Source organism: Myotis yumanensis, unplaced genomic scaffold (assembly GCF_028538775.1).
Source record: "Myotis yumanensis isolate MYYU_CA2020_CCGP unplaced genomic scaffold, mMyoYum1.0.hap1 SCAF_3, whole genome shotgun sequence".
NCBI classification, from domain to species: domain Eukaryota; kingdom Metazoa; phylum Chordata; class Mammalia; order Chiroptera; family Vespertilionidae; genus Myotis; species Myotis yumanensis.
In genome coordinates this window covers 204018587-204032787 of record NW_027223754.1, presented here as the reverse complement: position 1 = coordinate 204032787, position 14201 = coordinate 204018587, and the positions used below count along the sequence as shown (strand labels likewise).

At 46.1% G+C, this 14201-nt stretch overlaps 1 protein-coding gene across 1 annotated transcript in view; it reads left to right on the top strand.

Moving 5' to 3' along the window:
* SYN3 (synapsin III) overlaps window positions 1-14201 on the top strand; it is a 362492-nt gene that overhangs the window by 50106 nt on the left and 298185 nt on the right. The window contains exon 3 of the mRNA XM_070410991.1: window positions 2164-2255. Coding sequence (XP_070267092.1) covers window positions 2164-2255 — 92 coding nt within the window. The remainder of the gene's footprint in view (window positions 1-2163; window positions 2256-14201) is intronic.

Here is a 14201-nt window from a genome sequence, read left to right as displayed (position 1 = left end):
ATTCCCCACTGTAATTCACCTGATGCCTCATTGAACTCAACTGCAGAGGCCTTGGGGGGCAGCGATTGAAAGCACAGGCTGGAGCCAGACAGCCTGGGTCTAAATCCTGGCTCTGCTTCTTCCTGGGTGACATTGGGCACATTAATTTCATTTCTGGCTCTTTTTTTTTTTTTTTTTTTTAAATCTGGGCAAGGGTGAGGAATAAATGATTGTAAAATGCTTAGGTCGGTATCTGGCACACAGTGAATGCCTTATACATGTGATAAAATTTAAAAATTTATTAAATCCAAAGAAACCGCTTTTGCTATCTGCTGTGTAAAAGGCATGGTTTAGTGCTCTGGTCTTTCTAGGATGGGGTTACAGGTTGCACTCTGTCTCCCTGAGATTCGTATGTTGAAGTTTTAACCCCTCAAACCTCAAAATGTGACCTTATTTGGAGATAGGAATTTTTCAGAAGTAATCATGTTAAAATGAGGTCATGCAGCAGGTTCCAATCCAGTATGATAGCTGTCCATAGATAAAGGGGAACTTGGATACACAGACATGTGTAGAAAGAAGATGAGGTGATGAAACAAGGTGGCCATCTGCAAGCCAGGGAGAGAGGCCTGAAACAGATCCTCACAGCCCCTGGAAGGAACCAACCCTACTGACACCTTGATTTTGGACGGATAGTCTCCAGAACTGAGAAAAGAAATTTCTGCTTTTAAGCCACCTTAAAAGTAATAGTCCTTTGTTATGACAACTTTAGGAAATTAATCCAGAGGGTCATGACACACATCGCTGTCTGCTAGGAGGGATGTACTATTCCATAGTGCTCTGGTTGCAAGCAACAGAAATTAACTAAATCTCGCTTAAGCAAATAATAAAACAAAGGTGAACTTATAATGATACAGAGGCATCTCATAAAATCCAAGGGAAGGATTGCAGCTGGCACATAATGTCGACAGTACTCCCCATCTCACCCTGGCTGGATGGCTCTGTTGGTTGGAGCATCATTTAGTGCATCAAAAGGTTGTGGGTTAGATTCCCTGTCAGGGTGCATACTAAGTTGCAGGTTTGATCCCCAGTCAGAGCATTAATGGGAGGCAACTGATCAACGTTCCTTTCCCTCCCCACCCCTCCCCTCCCCTCCCCTCCCCTCTCCTCTCTGCCTTTGCCCCTCTCCCCCTCCACCCTGGTATTTTTTGCTTCCCTAATCCAGATGGCAGAAAACATGGTCCCTATTTGCACTTGGGCTTGTGTTTTAAAGATATAGCCCCCTAGAAAGGAACTGCATGGATCGTTCAGCAGGTTCTAATTCTAATGAAGGGCATCATATTCCTGCCCTGGGTCAGGCGCCAGCGCCACCAGCTGGGACCAGGGGAACAGTATTTCAGTGCACAGACATGGTGCTCCTACTGTAACCACGTGGATGGAGTGAGGGGAGGGACCACGACCTAAAAAGGGAACCGATGGCAGGTAACCTGAGGAGGGCTCCCTTAACAGTGATGTGTGCTCACCTACCTGCAGCGCTCACCACAGCCTTGCAGGAAGCTGCAGAAGGCTAGGGGAGAGGTCATGCTGACAGCACTTGGCCTCGTCTAGTCCTGGAGCTAGAGTTGCTTTTTTCACCTTCAGGCAGGTAGAAATTAGTCATGGTTGAAAGCATGGGGCTTTAAAAAAAATAAATAATAATTAAAAAATATATATATATATATATTAATTGATTTCAGAGAAGAAGGGAAAGGGAGATAGAAACATCAATGATGAGTGAGAATCATTGACCGGCTGCCTCTTGCACACCCCCTACTGGGGATCGAGCCCAAAACTGGAGCATGTGTCCTTATCGGGAATGGAACCATGACCCCCTGGTTCATAGGTGGATGCTCAACCACTGAGCAACACTGGCCGGGCAAGAAAGCATGGTTCTTTGAATCAGAGACGCATGGTTCCAATCTACCTTTGCCTTTTATTAATTATGTAACCTTGGCCACGTCCCCAAGCCTCTTGGCACCTCAGCTTCCTCATCTTTCAACAAGGGAAGTAAATAATACTGCCAACTTCCTAAGTTTCAAGTGAGCTATAAATGGGTCTGTGGCAACGTATAAGTGCCCAATAAATGTTAGCCGTTCTTAGCATTATTCACATCTGCTGAATCCTTCTTTGTTTTGCTTTCTCCTTCAGGCCGAATTCTCAGAGTTGAACCTAGCTGCCTATGTTACTGGGGGCTGCATGGTGGACATGCAGGTCGTGAGAAATGGTACCAAGGTGGTGAGGTAAGGAGGACTGAGACTCAGGGCCCCTTCACCTGTGGGGGATTCCTCACGGAGCCAACCCCTCCATCCAGTGGCCAGGCCTTACTTCTGAGCTGCTGTGCTTTCACATGTAGAATGTCTGCTCTCCGAGTGTCAGGTGTTGTTGCCATAGAAATGACGAGTGGCACAAACAATATGGGGCATTAACTGGGTGCCCTGGCATGAGCCATGGGCTTGGGGAGAAAGGCTGCGTTCTATCCCTGGCTTTGTGGCTCTGTTTGGGTGTGTTTCCCAGTCTCTTACCCCCTGGTTCTCGTCGGCGGCATGACGATAGCAGCACTGAAGTAGGAGGCACATCTGTGAGAGCATCCTATTCTAAAGTGCAGCAAAATGTAACGGCTTATTTTAATGAGCTACGTCCTGCTTCCAGCAGTATGGCAGACGGAATGCCCCTCCCAGGACATCAAACCTAAAAGTGCGGGATCTGATGTTTTCCAAGAAATCTGTATAATATATGCTGAGCTGGAGGGGGAGCGAGGGGATTCTTGAGAAGCCCAGAAATGTCAAGAACGTGGAAATGCACAGGAGAGAGAAATGGTTGTGCTGATATAGTCCCCTCTAGCGAAGTACCCAGAGGATGGTGCACACTAAGTCTTGTGAGGGTTTCGATGGGGAAGAAATAGGACTCAGATTTGGGGAAGTGGAGAAAACAGGAAGAACTTGGAGGAAAATGGGGCATCTATTCTGAGCCTTGTCAAATGGTGGGATGGGGGAGTTCTATGCATTCCACGGGTAGGAAACAGTCTTTATAAATGCAGACAAGCAAAAAAAAAGTGTGTCTGGGAGATTATTACAGTTCAGCTAATCCAGCCGTCATTTCCCGAGTGCCAGCCTTGTACAAAGAAAGACACTATGTGGCTTCCTAGTTCCAGTGATGGTGGACTAGGTTATTTGGACTAACTCTTCCACCGAAAACAATAATAATAATCTTCAAAGCCTTCAAGGGGTTGGCACGACAAAGAGTTACCTGGAAGAGAATGATGGGGAAATGGAAACCCAGAGAGAGAAACGAGTACGAAAGCTACCTTTTCCCCAAGAGTCTTTCTAAGTTTGGCAAATGTTAGCATTGGTTTTGATCACCAGTCAGGGCAAGGGAGACAGAGATCAGCACCCAGGGCCACTCAAGGTGGGGAATGTGATGATAGACCGTCCCCACAGTAAGCTGAGACCCAAAGGATACACCTTCAAGGTGAATGTGAATTACAAGTTGATGAACCCTCACAAGTAATTGCAGTTTGGACTGCAGTTTTATTGGTTTTCCAGGGACTCTCACGCATGGTAATTTCAGACATGCCAGAAATAAAGGCTGTCTTGTGTAGAGCAAGGCGCTTTAAGCCTAGGCCTCAAATAATTATTCAATTGATTTTTTTTTTTTGTACAATAGCTAGCACAGAGTCAAAGATTAGCCATCACAGACATCATGAATGAGAAGAAACAGAGCAATAGACAATAGAAAGAAGCCCTTATAGCTCAAGTACTGGAATTATTAGGCACTGATTCTTAAAAATTTTTAAAAATCATACATATTAAGTGGGAAAAAATCAGGTTTGCAGATATATGCAGGGAATAAGGAACTATAAAAAGTGACACAACTGCCCGCCCAGCATAGCTCAGTGGTTGAGGGTTGACCTATGAACCAGGAGGTTACGGTTCGATTCCAGGTCAGGACACATACCCAGGTTACAGGCTTGATTCCCAGGAGGGGGCATGAAGGAGACAACCGATCAATGGTTCTCTCTCATCATTGATGTTTCTATCTCTCCCTCTCCCTTCCTCTCTGAAATCAATAAAAAGATATATATTTTTAAAAAGAAGTGACACAACCAATTAAAAAAAAACACCAAATAGAACTTCTAGAAACGAAATGTACAATATAACCCACATCATTGGATGTGTTGTGTTTAACAGCATATTAAACACCACTGAGAAGGTGATAATACAGTGAAATGTAGAGCTAAAGAAATGATCCCAAATAAAGCACAGAGAGAAAAAAGATCGGAAATCTAGAAGACATGGTTTGGTCATGTGAGAGGATCTAACATTGAATCAGAGTCTCAGACAGAGAGGGAGAGTGGAGCAGAGGCAATATTTTACGAAACTATGGCTCAGCATCTTTCAGAAAGATTCCCAAAACACCAAACACAGAAGCACAACAGATTTCAAGGAGAGTAAATAAAAAGAATACCAAGGCACCAAGAGACAATAGTGTAAGTGCAGAAAGGTGAAGGGAAATAAGTAGTAGCCAGCGTCAAAAAGGCAGCCGCTCTGATGGGACTAACAGACTAACTCAGCTCCCAGGTGGCAGCGGGGAGAGTGTCTTAAAATAATCGCCAACCTATAACCCCATCCTCAGGGACACCTCTTTTATGAATGAAGGCAAAATAAAAACATTTACAAAGGAAGACCCTCAGTGAGGGAAACTGTAAAGCAGTGGTTCTCAACCTTCGGGCCCGTTATATACAGTTCCTCATGTTGTGACCCAACCATAAAATTATTTTCGTTGCTACTTCATCACTGTAATGTTGCTACTGTTATGAATCGTCATGTAAATATCTGATATGCAGGATGGTCTTAGGCGACCGCTGTGAAAGGGTTGTTCGACCGCCAAAGGGGTCGCGACCCACAGGTTGAGAACCACTGCTGTAAAGTATGAGCTTTAGGCAAAAAGAAAAAAAATAATCCCAGAATAACCTAAAGCATCAAGAAGGAAGAAGAGCAAAGGAGGTAAATGTTATTAAACATTGTCTTCAGAATAATAATAATGATGTCTTATGAAGGATTAAAATCTGAGGGGTTAAAATATACACCAGTGAATTAGTAGGGACTGGGGGGTAAGTCAAGGTGTTCTGAGGCCCTTGTATTGTCAGGGAGGAAAGTCAATGTGTTGATTAAAAACAAGCTTTGAAAAATCAAAGATGAACTATTAGGCACTGATTCTTAAATTTTTTCCTGCCCTAGCTGGTTTGGCTCAGTGGCTAGAGCAGGGGTGGGCAAACTTTCTGACTCGAGGGCCACAATGGGTTCTTAAACTGGACCGGAGGGCCGGAACAAAAGCATGGATGGAGTGTTTGTGTGAACTAATATAAATTCAAAGTAAACATCATTACATAAAAGGGTACGGTCTTTTTTTTTTTTTTTAGTTTTATTCATTTCAAACGGGCCGGATCTGGCCCGCGGGCCGTAGTTTGCCCACGGCTGGGCTAGAGTGTCAGCATGTGGACTGAAGGGTTGCAGGTTCAGTTTCGGTCAAGGGCACATACCTTAGTTGCAGGCTCGATTCCTGGCTCTGGTTGGGGAGTGTGCGGGATGCAATAAATCGATGTGTCTCTCTCACATTGATGTTTCCCTTTCTGTCTCTTTTCCTCCCTTCCACTCTCTCTAAAAATCAATGGGAAAAATATGCTCAGGTGAGGATTAACAACAACAACAAAAGATGAATCATGTAATTTCTAAAAAAAAATGTAGTACGTAGCCCTGGCTGGTTTTGCTCAGTCCAGTTGGCTCAGTGGTTAGAGTGTTGGCCTATGGCACTGAAGGGTCTCGGGTTTAATTCCAGGTCAAGGGCACGCATCTCTGTTACAGGTTCCCCAACCCCTGTAGAGGCGCGTGCAGGAGGCGACCAATTGATGTGTCTCTCTTTCTCTCCCCCCGCTCCCTTTTACTCTCTCTGGAAATCAGTGGGGAAAATATCCTCAAGTGAGGATTAAAAATAAATGTAGTACTTAAAAAGTACAAGAGAAAAAACATAAATAAAAAATGAAGTCAAGGAAAGAGGAATGCCAGCATAGAGAAGGTGTTACAGTAAAATAAGATGGTAGACTTAAATCCAAATGTTGGATTGATATCAGGTTGATATCACTGTGAATGGCTTGTGCAGCAGTACTAGTTATTAACCCTTTGCACTCCGAACCGTTCTGGACATTGGCTACCAGCTACTCGACGCTACTTTGCGGCGGAAACGTGCATTTACAGACCCTCGTATTATTTAGTATAATTTTGGAACCAAGTAACGTATTATAATGATATTGGACTTATATGAATTGGGTGACATCGAGGAATGTATATTTGCAAAAAAACCAATATTTTATTGTTTATAATTTTGTACAGTATGATAAGTTTTGTAACACTCCCCAATATGCATTGCAGGCTGATTAGTGCATGTTTGACAGTAATAAGTGGTTTGACGCCTGCCGCCAGGTGTTTTCCTGTTAGAACACACAATGCAGTCCCGTTTTCTTTGTCCCACATCGGGAATATGTAGTTTATTGTTTAATCCGACACAAAACCCGCTGACATTTCTTGTATATATCTTAGTAATTTTACGATATTTTGATTTAATTTCTTGTGCCATTTCAAGATAAAACTTCAGGGAAACATGCATGTCTCAAAAAGTTGCGTTGAAATAACTCAATTCCCCGTAATCACTAATAAACTGCAATGTCCCCTGAGAGGGGACATCTGAGTGATATGCTAGAATTCCGATGTCCCCTGAGAGGGGACAGCAGAGTGCAAAGGGTTAAAATATTGAACTCTTTCTATACAAGTTGACAAATAGCTTCTGCCCTGAGCCCTCACCCCATGGATGGGCATGGTCATTGGGTTGCTTTTTTGTCTCCCAGTTCACTACACTCCTGTCCCCCAGTCCATATCCTTATTCCTCCCGGGGTCAGAGGACGCCCAAAATTGTCGGGGAGACACAGGCTTGGAAGCAGTGGTGGAACCCCGAGAGCAGATGCTCCGTTCCTTCTGTCCCTTCATGCCTGCAGATGCTCATGGCTGCAGATCCCTTAGAGCTGCCCTCTCACGGCCACTGGTGAGAACTGCAACCTCCACAAAGTCCCCTGTGAGCTGTTAATATTCTATCACCAGTAGATCAGTAACTACATTAAATGTAAATGGGCTAAATGCTCTGATTTACAGAGCATCTGCAGCGAGATTGCCAGAGTAGGTTTTTTTTAATCCAACTATATTTCATTCAAGAGACTCATCCAAAACATAAGAATATAGAAATTTTGAAAGGGTAAGGATTGAAAAATAGATACACCATGTAACTAACTACTACTGGGCTAAAGAACGCTAGCCAATGTAGCTGTATTAATATCGGGGGTACAGTATACTTCCAGATGAAAAGCATTACTCGGGAAAAGAAAGAAATCCACTAGGAGAAAGGATTCATGTACGCAGAAGGGATCATTTTAAATGTACTATAAGCACCAAATAAAAATGCCACAAAACTGTACTTTAGCAGTTGGCAAAACTGTGATGAGCAATAAACAGTGCCCCGGCATGGGAGATTGTGAGAATGGTGCTACCTATATACATTCATTCACTTCTCACAGCAGCCTCATTTTGCACATAAGAATATTAAAACAAAACAAAATCAACACAACAACAGCAACCTAAAATGCAAAATTTCAGAATCTGTACATGTTCCTATTTGGGATTTTTTGTGCCTGTGCTCTGCCCCCTCTCTGGGGAAGGATTGAACTGTCTTCTTTTGTAATGTGTACGAACCAGAACATCCATCCCATTAGTCCTCACATTTGTCTGCAGGTAAGCATCGAGTGGGAATCGTTTCTAATCCTGATGCTCAGGCAGCATGTCAGGCCAGTGACACTGGAATCCGTGAGGGGAGGGTTTGGGCCTCGGTGGTGTTGCGGCTCCCGGGTGACTCCCATGGGCAGCCTGGTGGGAGACCTCGCAGGGTGCCCTCGCCTGGCCCTGCCCTGGGGTGGTCAGCTGTGAGGCCAGGAGCCTGCTGGTGTGCTGCCTGAGCAAGAAACACCTCGCCAAATAGACACCTCCATGCTTCATGGCGGACATGCCGTCTTATAAACGGACAAAATTGTTTGCAAAGATACATTTACTACAATGTTCCGGGTGTTTCCTAATCAGCCAGCAGCCCAACATTTAGGAAGGGCAGGCTTTGAAGACAGTTGTTATGATTGAATTGTGTCCCACTCCACTCCCCCCGACCCAAAGTATGAAAGTCCTAACTCCTGGAACCTCAAAATGTGATCTTATGTGGAAATCTGGTTGTTGCACATGGAATTACTTACGATGAGGTCACGATGGAGTAGAGTGGGTCCTTCATCCAGCCTAACTGGTGTCCTCACAAGAAAAGGGAGGTTTGGCCACAGACACAGGGGAATGACGTGTGATGGTGGAGGCAGAGATGGAAGTGCTACATCTACAAGCCAGGAGCACCCAGGATGGCCATCAGCCACCGGAGGCCGGACACAGGCATGGAAGAGATTGTCCCCCAGCTCTCAGAAGAAACCAGTCCTCGCACTACCTTGATTTCACATTTCCAGCCTCTAGAACAGTGGTTCTCAACCCTCCTAATGCCGCGACCCTTTAATACAGTTCCTCATGTTGTGGTGACCCCCAATTTCATTGTTATAAATTGAACATAATTAAAGCATAGTGATTAATCACAAAAACAATATGTAATTATATATGTGTTTTCCGATGGTCTTAGGCAACCCCTGTGAAAGGGTCGTTCGACCCCCAACGGGGTCTCGACCCACAGGTTGAGAACCGTAGCTCTAGAACTTGGAGAGAACACATGTCTGTTGCTTTAAGCCATCCAGGCCGGGGTCCTTGGTAATGGCAGCTCTAGAGAACGAATACAGTAGTGCTTCTCCCCGCCATGCACGCTCCTGGAGAGCTCGTTCACGTGCAGATTCTCAGCCAGCAGGACTTCAGGGAGGACCTGAGGTTCTGAATTTCCCACGAGCCCCCAGAGGAAGTCAGTGCTGCCGGCCCTGCAGACTCCAGTGTGAGCAGCAAGTGTGGACCAGCTCCCCCGCGATGCTGCTGTGGGAGACCGACCTTGGGTAGTCAGGGCTGCGGGGGCAGTGAGTGCCGGCACAGCCCAAGCCCTCGGGTCAGGGCTCCCCGGGGCGGTTTAGATTTCTTCTGTCCAGGCCCAGGATGGTGCTTGCGGTCTCAGCCAGACAACTTGCTTTGGCAAGTCCCAGGTTACAGACCCGTGAGAACATGCACACCAGCCAGGTGCCCCCTACCTGACTTCACAGGGTGACCTGTAGGTGGGGAGTTGTTAGCCTCCCTCAGGCATCCGGTGTGGTGCCAAGTCCTCTCTGTGGTCTCCCAGAGTAAGGGTTTTGAGCGCTGCTCTTGACTCCCAGTGTATTCTTTCACAGAGACCTTCGGCACGTCCCAGGGTGCAGTGGGAGCAAGGTCTCCGTCCTCCAAAGTCTTGCTCACAGGGAGCACCTTCAGGGGAGGGGACCAGACTTCGTGGCACCCCAGACCATGCCCGGTTTTCTCCAGCATCTATTCCTTCTGTTTTGGGGAACTGCGCCTCGATGTTCCCTGGGGTGACTGACCCCTCTTCAACTTGCCGTCTGTGTGGTGTCCGGAGCTGAGGGTACATGAGCAGCCCTGGGGTCAGAAGAGTACACTGGGCCCCGAGCCAGGCCAGGGAGGCTCCGTGGTGAGGCTGTTGCTGGAGTTTCTGGGTGAGACACGTGCATGCTGAGCTGGTGGCCGGGACTGCTGAGGGGAAGCTCTGTTTCTCTGAGAGGGGATGATCTGCTGAGGCTGAGGCGGAGGCAAGGCAAAGGGAAATTCAGCTGAGAGAGAGAAAGTCTGCAAGCACCTGATGATACATTCAGGGCCCTGGGCCCAGACTCAGCCCCCTCTTGCCCCCTCCTCCCACCACACACACATTTCTCTCTGATGAAGCCAGCTGGAATCGCACCTACAGCATTCACGAATTCTTATTTATTTAACAAACCCTTTATAGCATTTCCTACGTGCCAGGCGCTGTTCCAAGCACTTAACATGTATTGACTCGTTTCATCCCCTCAACAACCCTGTAAAATATGTACTGTTATAATCCACATTTTCTAGATAAGGAGGCTGAAGCGCCAGTAAGTTGGGTAATGGAATCAAAGTCTCCAGCCAGTAAGTGGCAAAGCGAGGACTCGAGCCTCGAAGTCTGACCCGGAGCCGGTGTGTGGCACCACTGCCCTGGACTGCCTCTGTGAGGAGGGCAGGCTATGTCATGGTCAGAGCTTCTTGAAGAGGCAGTGAGTTCCTCATTATGAGTGGGAAGCAGAAGTATGCCAACCATTTAGTAGAAACATATTAAAGGGGTCCAAGCATCTGACTTTTAAGTGGTGGGAATTTAGTGAAATGAAAGAACATCAATTAGTAACATAAAAAAAATCCTGTATAATAAAGAGGTGATATGCAAATTAACCCTCACACCCTCACAACATGGCTGCTTACGACCAGGTGGGCAGGGGGTTTAGTGAGCGACAATGAAATGACTGAACAAGCAGGCTGTGTGGGGCGACCAGGCTGGCAGGGGGGCAGTTAGGGGCAACCGGGCCAGTGGGGGGGTGCAGTTGGGGGTGACCAGGCCGGTGGGGGGGCAGTTAGGGGCAACCAAGCTGGCAGTGAGGGCAGTTAGGGGCGATCAGGCTGGCATGCAGAGGCAGTGGGGGTGATCAGGCCGGCAGGGCAGGGGGGCAGTTAGGGGTGACCAGGCAGGCAAGCACGCAGGTGAGCGATTAGGAGCCAGTGGTCCAGGATTGTGAGAGGGTGCAGGCTGGGCTGAGGGAACCTCCCACCCCCATGCACTAATTTCGTTCACCGGGCCTCTAGTGAAAGTATAAAACTCAGTGATAAAGGGAAGTATTTGGTCAGATTAAGAATACTCTAGTACCTTAATAATGGTATGCATATCACTTTTAACTCTAGTATGAAGGTTAAAAGACAAAGGTGTTCAAAATGATTGTAGCTGTTATGATTTTTAAACCCATACACAGTATAAAAAGATGTGAACTGTGATGTGAAAAACATAAAATGTAGGGAGTGAGGAGTACAAGAATAGAGTTTTTGTATGTGGTCATAGTTGTTATCAGCTTAACATAGACTGTGATAACTATAAGATGTTATATTTAAGCCTCGTGGCAACTGTAACCAGTGGTAGATACACAAACTGAAAAAGAAAAGATTCAGAGCATACCCCTTCAGAAAATCATCAGCTCTCAAAGGAACACAGCAAGGGAGGAATAAAGAAAAAGAACTACAAACTAGCCAGAAAACAATTAACAACATGGCAATAGTAAGTCCATTCTTATTGATAATACTTTAAAGGTAAATGGATTAAATTCTCTAATCAAAAGACACTGAGTGGCGGAAAGAATTAAAAAAAAACAAAAAACCAACAATTTTCTGCCTGCAAGACACGCCCTTTAGCTTTAAAGACATGCAAAGCCTGAATGTGGAGGGATGGGAAAGATGCAAATGGAAACCAAAAGAGAGCAGGGGTAGCGATATTTACATCAGACAAGACAGAGTTTAAGTAGAAAACTATAACAATAGACTATGGAGGACAGTATGTAATGATAAAAGTGTCAATTCACCAAGAGGATATAATAATTGTCAATATATATGTATCAAACATCACAGCACCTGAATATGTAAAGCAAATATTAACAAATCTGGAAGGAGAAATAGCAATACAACAATAGTAGAGAACTTCAATACCGGACTTCCAACAGTGGGTAGATCATGCAGACAGAAAATCAAGAACAAAACATTGGCCTGGAACTACACCTCATCCTAGTGGACCTAACAGACATAGCAGAACATGTCTTCCATCCAACGGCAGAAGAATTAACATTGTCAAGTGCACACGGAACGTTCCCCAGGATAGATCAGATGTTCGGGCACAGCACAAGTCTCAACAACGTTAAGAAGATTGAAATTACATCATGTATCTTTTCAAACCACAGTTGCATGAAACTAGAAATAAATAACAGGAGGAAAACTAAACTAAAAAAAATGTTTATATGAGGTGATGAATAGGTTAACTTGATCGTGGCAATCATGTCATAATGTATACATACATCAACACATGTTGTACACCTTAAATGCATAGCAAAACATCTCATGTACCATAAATATATATAATTTTTATTTGTCAATCATAAAATCAGTAAACCTGGTAACGGGAGAAGTAGTAGCACTTGGATTTGAACTCAGGTCCCTGAGTATATGCCAAGTGAACGACCAAGTATCTTTAAGTCTGAGACTTTTGTTATTCTCTTCCTTGCATTACCCCTGTGCACTCTGTGGCTTCTGGTCCTGCTGAGCCCACCCCAGGCTGGCATGAGGACCCTGAGATTGTACAGGAAGGGGCAGGAGGTAGCGATTTCTCCAGGGTGCTGAGTGTGGCTCAGGCTCCCCAGGGTTTTAGGAAGTCACTACTGCTCTTAGAACTCTCCTGCTCAGACCTGAGAGTCTACCTCTCGGGGCCTCCATTTCTTTATAAAAGACAATCGTATTACTTTGTATAGTTCGTGTAAGGATTAAATGAGATATTATGCGTGAGAAGTTTGTTCATTCATTCCACAAATACTGATTAAGGGTCTACTCTGTCCCAGGCTCCATCCCAGATTTGGGAATTTTTATCAGACAGGGGCTTAGACAGAAAACAGAATTAACACCCCCCCCCCCCACACACACACACACATATGGTTTAAATAAAGATGTTAAGGAAGGAACCACTCACAGAGGAGCGTGGGGGCTAAGGGAGCAGGAGGCAGTCACTATCTAACCACAGCAAGCAGCAGGAAGCCATTGCTTCCTCCTGGGGGGAAGAGACCAGAATGGAAGCAGGCGGGCACCAACCTTCCCTGCCTTCCTGTCGCCTGCTGGGGCCTCACTGTGGCCCGTGTCAAGCCGAGAGCAGTGAGCCAGAGAGCTGGGTTGCTACTGTCCACAGAGGCCTGCCTCCTGGGGCTCAGAGCAAGGCAGAGGGGAGTAGGTGGGGGCAGTGGGACAAAAAAGAAAGTTACTCTCTTAGGAAATCATCAAAACAGACTAAGTGCCCGTTCAAGTTCAGAGTCTCAGTAGTGATTTGTAAAAGGTAAAGTATTTCATTCGAGTTGCTGAAATTGTCAGTAATTGCAGTAAATTGATAGCACCCCTTACTCTGCTTTCTGTCAAACACCCAAACTTGGGCGGGGGGGCGGGGGGGTGGCCTGCTCACCAGCTCGAGCTGCGAAGAGCAACCTAGATGCCCAGGTTCTCAGTCAAGTTGCAGAATTCCATTTCAGAAGCCGAGCAGGGGCCACCCCAGGGCACATGAAGATTCGTGCTTACTGGATGGCTGTGGCCACCCTGGGCCCACGTTCAAGCCTGGCTCCACAATGGAGCGTTTAAAGGGGCAGCCGTGCCCATCCAGACGGACGGGATTGGAAACACAGGACAGGAGAAACCAAGAATGAGAAACACCCAAGAGGCACATGTTGATGAGGCCCGGCATTACGCAAGCCCTGCTCTCAGTCTCCCGCCATAGGCAACCCCACATTACAGGCGCTCGCTCAAACCACAGCGGCTGATGCTGTGCATCCACTCATCACAAGGTCAGACCTCGAGAGGGTTGAAGAGAGGGAGCCAGGAAGCCTAAGTAACCCAAGACCTCGAGGAAAGCCATCAAAGACTCAGTACGCACCCCCTCTCCCCCAGGACCACTCCAGACGTACTATCTCCAGGGGGGATGTTTGGGACAAGATGGAAATGCTTGGGCTGGTCCCAGAGAAGAGGAGATTTTATTCAATCTTAGAGGTCTAGCGTTAGGAGAGTCCCTTAGAGTTTCCTAGGTGTTCCCATTTTGCAGGTGGGAAAACCAAGGCCCAGGTGACTGTCCAAATCCTCGTAGCTCCAGAGCTCCTGAGCTAGGAGCAGCTCTCAGGGTTTCCGATCGCTGTCCTGGGACCTCTCAAACATCCTACCAAAGAGTGTTCTAGAATAATGTGCCTTTACTCTTTATTTCTCATGCATTGTCGCCCAGTCTTCTGAGCGTCCCGAACTTGGAATTTCAAATTACAGATATTCATTCATTCAACACATATTATGAAGCAC